We start from the raw sequence: 9,870 nt of genomic DNA, 5'->3' as shown, positions 1-9,870 counted from the left end.
GTTTTGGTATTAGGGATTTAACCCAGGGGTGCTTTACACTAAGCTACATCCTCAGCCATTTTAAAAAATTGATTTTATTTTTTAAATTTTGGAAGAGGGTTTCATTAAGTTGCTTAGGGCCTCGCTAAGTTGCTGAGGCTAGCCTCAACCTTGTAATCTTCCTGCCTCGGCCCCCCTGAATTCCTGGGATTACAGGCATGTGGGACCATGCCCAGCTACCTGGAGCATCTTGTAGGGCCAGAAAGTAGGATATCATGGGGCTGGAAATGTGACTCAGCAGAACACTCGCCTAGCATGTGCGAGGCCCTGGGTTCGATCTTCAGCACCAAATAAAAATAAATAAAATAAAGATGTTGTGTCCAAGTATAACTAAAAAATAAAAATAAAAAAAAGTTGTTGCCTGGGCACCCTGACTCAATAAGCCTCACTTCAAATGCTGCTCCCCTTGATTCTGACCCTCTTGTGGTCCCTTAAGAAATGGCCTCCCAGGGCTGGGGATGTGGCTCAAGCGGTAGCGCGCTCGCCTGGCATGCGTGCGGCCCGGGTTCCATCCTCAGCACCACATACCAACAAAGATGTTGTGTCCGCCAAAAATTAAAAAATAAATATTAAAAATTCTCTAAAAAAAAAAAAAAAAAAAAAGAAAAGAAAAGAAATGGCCTCCCAAACATCTTATTCCAGCTGAAACACTACTTCTGTCTTGGAGAGGCCACTTTATCTGGGCCCTTCACTCATGCTGCCATTTCCTTGTGTTATCCTGATCACACATTCCTGGGGCTCAGGGACTGTCCTAAGCTTCCTATATAAGGGGCCAGTGTTGGGTCTCCTGGTATTGGGCAGGGGGCAGTGACACCATTTTGGGATGGACACTTGTCTCAGAGGGCACAGTGCCTGGAATGTGGGGTCCCAGTTACTATGGCCACCTCCTTATCTTCTCTCACTGCCAGGTCCACCATATAGTGGCTTCATCCAGCATTGCCAACAACCTCATTACTAACTCTGGAGGAGTCTCCATTCTATCCTTGCTTCACATCTTGGCAGCACTAGATGGCCTCCCCTTCCTGGAAGCCCACTCCAGCTGTCTCTGTCTTCCTGTGTTGGAGGTATACTCCTCTGCCTCCTCTCTAGTTGAAATTTCTCAGCTGGGTGCAAAGGCACAGGCCTGTAATTCCAGGGACTAGGGAGGCCGAGACCAGAGGGATTGCAAGTTAGAGGCCTTCAGCAACTTAGTGATACTCTGCATCAAAATAAAAAGGGATAGGGAGTAGCTCAGTGGTAATGTGCCCTGAGTTCAATCCCCAGTACCAAAATCAACAAAAAGAAGTTCCTTGAATCTTCCCTTTTCATGCCAGTATCTCTGGAAAACCATTTCACCCATTCTAATAGCTTCTAGGATTTCCCGTCTATAGATAATTCCTGGGCAAAGCAGCATGTTCACATAGGCTTGAAGATCAGACCAGGCCTGGGTTCAAGTGGCACCTCCACTTCCCAGTATTTGGTAGTCAGGTTAAGTTGAAATGAGCTATGAACTCTGCATAGTAAAGGCTTAGAACAGTTCAGTGATTGACCATCAAAGGGTATCTTCTTTGTTTCTCGGGTCCCGTCTTCTATCAGCACATATCCTGAGGTACCCCTTACTCCTTAGTCCCCATGTCCAACCCCATCTCCCCTGAGTTCCTGACTTCTATATGTCTGACCACCCAGCAGATGGTGCCCGCAGTCTTTCAAGGCAACAACACAACATTGAGCCTTTCCCAGACTCCCCAGTTTTGTAACTGTCCCACAATCTCTCACAGGCTTGAGTGTGATGCCTAAGGGACCCTCCATTTAGAACCCTCAGTACACAGGTAGCCACTTGGCAAAACCCCCAACTATACCATCCAAATATATCAGGAACATTTCCTTCTCATCTCTGGCTGAAGGGAACCACCAACCACCATGCTCCAGCCTCTGGCACCCAGAGCTGAGAAGCACTGGCATAAGGAACTCAACAACCATGTCAAGGTTTGTCTCTTTGCCTATAAAATGGGAACAATGAATCCTTAGCTAAAGTTTAAATATCTTTGAAAACATTCGGTATAGGGCACAGCAAGTTGCAAATCTCAGAAAACACTCTTGCTGTCTGAACCTCCCTCTAGCCCTCCTTCACTCCCACCAAGTAGTCCTGATCTTTCTGACACACAGATCCCCTGTAGTGGACAGTCGTTGTTTGCAGCTACCAATCAGGAAACCTGTTTAGCCCTCTTCCAGGAAGCCCATGTATACAGAGACCACATACACAGCTCCAGGGAGCTGGCCACCACCCTCCACCCTGGCCAAAATAATTGGATGCAAGACGCAGTCCTGACCAATAACAATAGCATTTATTTGTTGGGGACATCTGAGACAGAAGCTAATCTACAGAGAGAAGGTGCTCCTCACCAGCAGTGAACAAAGAGTTCCACCGAAGTTGCAGGCAGCCACCTTTTGATCCCCAGAGGTGCTGGCCTGGGATAAAGCAGATAGTGGAGGATGCATAGGGAGGCAGAGAGAAAGTAGATATCTGGTCAACTTCTTCCTCCACTGCCAGGACCCTGGACTTTTCAGTTTCCTAAGCCATTAAGTTTCCTTTATTGTTAAAAACAATTATTGGAAACCAAAACCAGCCTAGCTAATAGAGTTCCTTTTGGATAAAAGTCTCACATGCACCTTTAGTGTGAATTTTCAAAATACATTCCCTGACTCAAAATAAATGAGAGTATTGTAAGTTTATCATGTAAGCTGGCAGACCACAGATATTCCTAAGCAGATACCTGCTATGTGATGTCTCCAGCTCTCAGGAAGGGCCAGAGGCCACTGTCTGTTCTTTGATCTCAGGCCTCTGTTCATCTTTCCAGTATGGGGATCCAGTGTTCACCCCATAAGGACCAGGCAGCAGGGCCTATGGCAGGGAAGGCAGGTCCAGCCTTGACCACATGGAGAATGGTGAAAGTGGAAGAACCGAATACATATGGCTGCCTTCCAATCTCTACCACCCCTGGGGGCCTCCTCCAAGGAGAAGGTAGGTACTTACATGACCTCTAGCACCATGCACAGTGCAGGATGAAAGAGGAACCACTGCTACTGAGTCCATACTTCTGGCCCTCTCCAGCACCCTGAGGTTTCTTCTCAGGCAATGAGGTGTGTGCAAAGTGTAAGCCCCTGTATACAGGTAGCATGGGAAGCATCGTCTTCATACTGTGGGCAAGCACTAGGTGCAGAGACTGAGATGGAGTCCGAGCTGTGACACTGTCTTGCTAAGTGACCTGTCTGCCCTATGGGCGAGAACTACTCATCTCCAGGAGGAGACAAGCAGACAGGGTGCCCCAGAGAAGAGCTGTGTCACCAAGGGCATGCCATCTCTGGCCCATGCTTGGCTATAGCTTCACTTTTGGCTTCGGTTTGTTTATTGAATAGAAGGTGGAAGATCATCGTAGGGACTCTCCACCCTGGGCTGGGGTAAGGAGGAAGGAAATTGGTTCAGGTCTGCACAGACTCAATGGTCAGGGACCAAAGTAGCACAGAAACTCGTTTCAAGTCATGCCACAGAGGTGGGGTGACTTTCTGACTCCCAGGTTCCTGCTTTTCCTTTATCAAGAGCACACTTGCTGCAGCAGCTGAGGAGGCCCAGGGCTGGTTGCCACTTGCCCTCCTGTGGAGATTTGTTTAGGGCTGTGCCACACTCCACAGAGGTCAGGTGACAAGACTGGGCAGCAGGGGCCAACTGCTTACCCTTTCAGGCTTGGGGGCACATCACTCAAGGGCTTATTCTCAGTGGGCTAAATGTGAAATGCTAAAGCCCATTCCTCCTTCTCACACTGAGGCACTTCTATAAGCTGGCTGGACTCAGATTTGGGCTCTCCCATGTCATTGCTAGGTGCCTCCACCATGCTGTCTCAGTTCTATTGCAGGGGTGGTAGAGAACCCTGGTCAAGTGCTTTGAGTAGTGCCTGGCACCTAGCAAGAGCCTGGTACATACCAGCCGCTATTATTGTTATTATGAGCCAAACTGCAACAGGAGAATACATTTAATGCAACATGCAGCTGTGGCCTAGCCTCGGGCTCCTTCCCATAATCCAAGAATGCTACTTGGAGAACCCCTTCTCCATAGCCTCAGTCACTTCAGGGTGCAGGAAGCGGCTGGCCAAGCGTTCGATGTCATCCAGTGTCAGGCGGCTCAGGGACCTGTCATAATCCTGAGGAGAGAAGGCCAAGAGGATTCAGGCAGTGCCAGTGGGGAGGGATATGCTGTGACAGTCAGGGGCTGGGACTAGCTGGGACTGGATGTCCCTTCTCACCCTCTGCAGTTGTTCTAATACCCTGCTAGCATCTGCTACACTGAAGTGGCGAGCCAGGACTTTGGAGATCAGCTGCCAGACAGGAGGAGATGCGGAGTCGGCCAGTCTCCGGGCGGCGCCTTCTTCAAGTAACACCTTCTCCAGAGGTTTAACCACTAGGTTGAGCTTGGAATTGGGCCCAATGCTGTAATCTGACAGTCGTTTCCCATCTGCCAAAAAGAGATTGGTGGGGTTCCTTATCCACAGCCGTGGAAGTGGCCCCGGAAATGATACCACCTCAAGCAGTCAGAGCAGAGCGCTGTGGCATCTGGCTGTGGTGGATACAGATTCCCTCGGCGCGAGAGCCAGCGCCCAGATCCATCACGCTGCCGGAGTTAGCCTGTACACCCCATCCCCCGACTTCCTTGGGGGCTCCCTGGGTGTATCCACTCCCTGTTACCTGCTAGGGCCTTGCCCTTGAACAGCAGTCGCTGCTGGCGCACGGGGATGTTCAGCTTTTCGGAGACCAGCTGCTTCAGTGTGGACACCAGCTCGTCTTCCGGCACCTGACCGGGCCGAGGGTGGGAGGCAGGGATTGAGCCCGCGACCCCTGAGCGACAAAAGCCTCGCGTCCCCTCCAGAGGGCAATTCTCCCGGCCTCCCTGGTCCGGCCGCCCCGTTCCCGTCCTCGGGCCCTGCCCGTCCCTGTGCCAGGAGGCTGTGACTGCGCAAGCCGGGGAAGGTGGTTCGGGCCTGGTGACCCTACCTGTAGGCTGCACTCACGGCCCTGGAGCGCCTTCACCGTCAGCTGCATGGCGGCCGCGGAGGCGTCCACTAGGGCCAGCGCGCACCCCAAAGGCCCCCAGTCGCGCGCTGCCGTCCCGGGCGCGCGCCGGAACCGCCCGCCGCCGCCGGCGGAAGCCGTGAGAGGGGCACGCCCGTGCGCCTTGCCCACGCCCCTAGGTCCCGCCCCCGCCCCGCCCCCCGAAGAGGAGTTAGTTGCCGTGGGGCGCAGACTCGCAAAGACACTGGGACCTCCCAGGCTGACGGGTCCTCTCGCTGCAACTGTGCAGGGAGTTGGCGCGTCCACCCCGCCAGGACTGGGAGGAGGTACGAGCTGGGGCTTGGGAGAAGAAATGACCAGGAAATCCAGTCGCCTGTACCGGTGACCCAGCCCCCTCTAAATTCCCAGTCTGCTAGTGGGGCAGGTCAGTGCAACCCCAGATTGTGTCTCTCAGTAACACAACAGGCCCAGTCCTGCCAAGCTGACCATAGTGCCTTATGTTCTTCTGCCTCCTTTCTAGTCGGCTGCAGAAACCCGACTGAGCTTGGGAGCACCTAGGGAAGCCATGCCTCTGCTTCCATCTGCCCACCCTTCATCCTAGAACCAAGAGGCCACCTCACTCAGTGAGGGGCTAAATGGCAAGGACTGATAGAGAAAGCCAGGGCAGGGGTCACCGTGCCACTCAAGCTCACCCTTACCCTGGCCCACACTTACCCACGTACACTTTTCCTTCTCCCACCTCCAGGTCCCAAGGGGCAAAGACTGGAAGGGACCCGAGCTTGCTTCTCTCTTTTATTGAAATATATTTTCTGGGCACTGCCCACCTACCTAACTCAGCATGGCCTCTTTGGCACTGAAAGCTGGAGAATAAAAAACCAGTAAAAAAAATAAGCTTGGATTTGTCTGAGTGCATAGTGCATGAGAACTAAAGGCCTTTGGTACACAAGAACTGTGGGGACAGGGGATGGAGTGTGGTGGTTGGGTGATAAAAGCTTGACCCAGGTGCCTCATGGAACTGGGAACAGGTTGCTATAGATAAAGTGGCCAATGACCAAGGCCAACATCTCCGAGGTACCACTCAGGGCCACAATGAAGGGGGCCTGGGAGGCATAGTCTGCTTGAAGGCGGCGAAGGGACAGCTGTAGCATGGCCAAAGCCAGTAGGCTGTTTTGCACCCCTACCTCAATGCTGACGGTCCGCCGCTGGGCCACTGGCAGCTTTAGGCACGTGGCCAGGCAGTAGCCCACCAAGAGGCCAACCAGGGGCACAGTGAGGCCCACCAGTACAATGGGTAGCCTGACTCCTGCCAGGATGAATACCCCCATGCGGTAAGCCAGGAAGAGGCCACCCAGGATGAGCACAAAGCTGAAGGGCTTGATGACCTGAAGCAGCAGCTGAGAGAACTTGGGGAGCTTGGACTTGATCACCACTCCTGCTGCAATAGGGATAGCAATGAATAGCAGGGTCCCCAGGATCTTGGAGATGGGCACATGGAGAGTTTCATGAATGCTGAGAAGATAGCTGTAGAGGGCTGAGGACAGTGGCAGGAAACCAGTGGCAGCTACAGTTGAGATGAAAGTCATGGAGATGGCCAGGGTGACGTCCCCTCCAAGAAGGAGGCTAAAGAGGTAGCTCCCCCCACCTCCAGGTGATGAGCAGGTAATGATGAGGCCCAAAGCCAGGGCCTTGGGCAGCATGAAGACTTTGGCCATCAGGAAAGCATACAAGGGCATGACCAGAAACTGGCCCAAGAGGCCCAGAAGCATGGGCTGGGGGCTCTGCAGGAGCCCCTTCAGAACCTCAAGTTCCACTTTACAACCAAATGAACACTTGTTGACAAAGATAAGAGGCAAGAGCATGTAGAGTATTGGGTTCTCCGAGAAGTGGACCAGGCTGGTGCTGAGGGTAGCAGGGGTATCTTCAGTAGGTGACACCTTGATGCAGAAATCTCTCCGTTCCTCAATCAGCATGGGTGAGGCCTCATGAGATTCCACGAGCTGGATATGGAGTGGAGCCAGTCCAGCCAGACCTGAGTGGATGCTTACAACAAAGCCACCCCCACCACCCCAGGTTATGGCACTCACATTCTTGATGGTCAGCACCTCTGTGTCCAGGGATGTGACCTTCAGTGTGGGGCCAGGCCCTGTTCCATTTGCCTGGCCTGGGTATTGGCTTGAGATCACAATGATGCCCTCACTCTCCTCAGGAAACTCAAACTCCATCACAGAGCCATCTCCAATGCTCAAGTAACGACCCTCTGTCAATGGCACAGTGTGGCCCAGAGCAGTGCTGAGGTTGGTACTGGCCATCCCTTGGGCCCCCCATGGTAGGCTGATGAGCAGCAGGGCAGCTCTGAGCATGCCTAGGTGGCCTGTGCAACCACACTCCCCTCTCAGGCCAGGCCACTGCTGAGAGCTGCCCCTACCCCTCCTGAACATCATGGCTCTTCCAGAAGGTGTGCCCAGGTCTCCTGCAGCTTAGGAAAGCACCACGGCTGTTGGGTTGTCCTGAAAAGGGTCCATCAGTAGGTCCTGGTCTTGTGCTGCTTTCCTGATGGCAGGGCTCTCTCTGAGAAGGGAAGGGATACAGAGAGGTGGCTGGTGAAGGTGAGCAGATATAAGCCCAGGAGTATGGGTTTCTGGAAGTCCACTGCTGGAAGACTCAGCAGGACCCCTAATCCCAAGCTCAGGAATAGAAAGGCAATGCCTACTGCTTGTTGTTGAGCGCTATTTGGCTTTCCCCTCCTCCAGCACAGCTGCCTCAAGCTTCCCATTCCTCATACAGAGGTGCCACCTAGAGAGAGGAGTTCCCATTCACCTGCTGATACCTGCTGATTTCCTTGGGTTTGTCCACCTCAGCGACCTTGCAGAGATGTCCTGATACCAAGAGATTCAGGACAGCCACTTCCAGTCCTGTCACCATTAGCCTGTTCAACACTGGTTTCAAGATGCAGATATAAGCTGGGTGCAGTGGCACACACCTGTAATCCCAGTGGCTCAGGAAGCTGAGGCAAGAGGATCCCAAGTTCAAAGCTAGCCTCAGCAACTTAATGAAACCCCATATCAAAAAAAAAAAAAAAAAGCTGGGGATGTGGCTCACTGGTTAAGTGCCTCTGGGTTCAAAAAACATTGCAGATAAAGCAAGGCTTTTGTGATACCACAGTGAGGATGAAATCTTTGAAAACCACCTGGGGGGGGGGGTGAAAAGGAGACAAGATGGATGAGAACAAAGGGGAATGATGGGAAACACTGGCTTGGTCCAGATCTGGGAGAGTAGGTTGGGGAATATGAGTGTCATTTGCCAGGCACAAAGTGGTGGTAAAGTGATGTGGGCAGTGGGTGACCACTGTACCAAAGGTCTGAGGGGCTGATATCTGCCACTGGCATGCAGTTGGAAAACTGTTGCTGTCGCTACCTGGTTTGCTGTACCTGCCCTATAGTAATGAGAGAGGGATCTTGGTAGGAAGCAGTTTCCCTGTTCCCAGGGAAGTTGCCAGAAGGGGTAGCAGGAATGGGTCATATAGAAGCACATGTCCACTGGGAGGGACTGGGAGGGACCTCTCCTTCTGTAAGAGCTCCCACTTCTCTGACAGTCCCAGAATTTGAGCTTCTAAAACTGCTGCATTACATATGATCTGCTGTGCTCAGAGTACTGGGCCTCCCCCAAAACTCCACCAGAGCCTGAAATTCCTAGTGGGACTTAAGTGTTTCCAGAGGGTGGGGTACCTCAGAGTGAAAGGAGGAGGTCTGCCTCCCTCCTGTTTTTAATTTGGGCAGTCACCCCCGTAGTATCACATCATCTGCTAGAACTGGGGCAACCAGGATGGGCACACGGTGTTTATAATTCACAGCAGTCCATTTCTTTGTGCCCTGTAGTGTCTCAGAGTGCACCACCTCTCTGGATCCTAGTTAGTCTTTGGCTCTGCCCCCACTCCTATCTGAAACTGAGGAGAGGGTAAGGTGGGAGTGGAGGGAGGTTCAGCAAAAGATTTTTCCCTGGGAAAGTCTCCCCTCCCCCGCCACAGGATGACATGGTCCTTGCTGGCTTGGAGTTTAGGTCACTTACCCTGGAGGCCTTGGTCCAACCTTGTGTTTCACTGCTGGGGGTGCCAGGCAGGAAAACCAGCAAAGGGTAGGAGAAGTCAAGTGGAGGGAAAAATATGCAGGCACCAGGGTAATATAAACCATTTCAAAGCAATAGGCTAAGGGCCTTTCACCTCCCATCCCATCCTTTCAGCAGGGCTGGCCGCCTTGAGTCACTGCAAGAGGAGTTTGGCCCCAATCCACAGGGTTTCTGCTTGAGGGGCTGGAAGAGTTTGAACAGACGCACCCCAAGGCAGGGAAGGCAATGCCAGCCCTGATGCTTCTTCCACAGCGGTGGAGTGTTTGGGGGTGAGGGTAATCGGCAGTGCTGACCTGGGCTCCTCCCCACCTGTGAGTCTGGAAGTTGTCAGGTGAAGCACCAGCAGAGCTTGAGTGAAAACCGGGGGTGGAGACGGGCAGAAAGAAGGACGCACAACCCGCTGGGCACTCTCAGGTCAGGGGCCTTCACGTCACTTCTGGGCCCCGCCAGGCCTCGCCAACGTGCGGTGGCCTTTCCCTGCTGGGTCTGGTCAGGCCGGGGTGGCGCGTGGCTGATCGCGGAGCGCTGACGGGCCAGAGTCTGCCTCCCGCCTATCTTTACCCAGCCAAAGGCTCTCACCTTCCGCCGTAGCTGCAAAGCTCAACACCAGCGCCTGCCGGGGCGGCGGACGCCCGCGAGCTCAGCCCGCCAGGGCCCCGCCCCGCCCAC

At 53.2% G+C, this 9,870-nt stretch overlaps 2 protein-coding genes across 3 annotated transcripts; both read right to left on the bottom strand.

Moving 5' to 3' along the window:
• Positions 1–2,344: 2,344 nt before the first annotated feature.
• Ubl4a (ubiquitin like 4A) lies at positions 2,345–5,213 on the bottom strand. Its single transcript, XM_046452671.2, has 4 exons — positions 5,062–5,213; positions 4,756–4,861; positions 4,317–4,525; positions 2,345–4,214 (listed from the first exon to the last, which is right to left on the bottom strand). Exons 1-4 carry the CDS (start codon positions 5,107–5,109, stop codon positions 4,104–4,106), a joined length of 474 nt encoding a protein of 157 aa, XP_046308627.1. The 5' UTR covers positions 5,110–5,213; the 3' UTR covers positions 2,345–4,103.
• Positions 5,214–5,858: 645 nt separating this feature from the next.
• On the bottom strand, positions 5,859–9,870 carry Slc10a3 (solute carrier family 10 member 3). Of its 2 annotated transcripts, XM_046452664.2 has the most exons (4): positions 9,145–9,870; positions 7,897–8,083; positions 7,164–7,647; positions 5,859–7,076 (listed from the first exon to the last, which is right to left on the bottom strand). In XM_046452664.2, the coding sequence occupies exons 3-4, from the start codon at positions 7,518–7,520 to the stop codon at positions 6,087–6,089; spliced, it is 1,347 nt and encodes a 448-aa protein (XP_046308620.1). In that variant the 5' UTR covers positions 7,521–7,647; positions 7,897–8,083; positions 9,145–9,870; the 3' UTR covers positions 5,859–6,086. The 2 variants fall into 2 exon arrangements, with proteins under 2 accessions (XP_046308620.1, XP_046308564.1); XM_046452608.2 differs by having other exon boundaries at positions 5,859–7,647.

The sequence above is a fragment of the Marmota monax genome, unplaced genomic scaffold (assembly GCF_021218885.2).
Source record: "Marmota monax isolate L192 unplaced genomic scaffold, Marmota_monax_Labrador192_F-V1.1 WCK01_AAM20220418_F8-fsc00142, whole genome shotgun sequence".
Taxonomy (NCBI): Eukaryota; Metazoa; Chordata; class Mammalia; order Rodentia; family Sciuridae; genus Marmota; species Marmota monax.
This window is presented reverse-complemented; position numbering and strand designations above follow the sequence as displayed.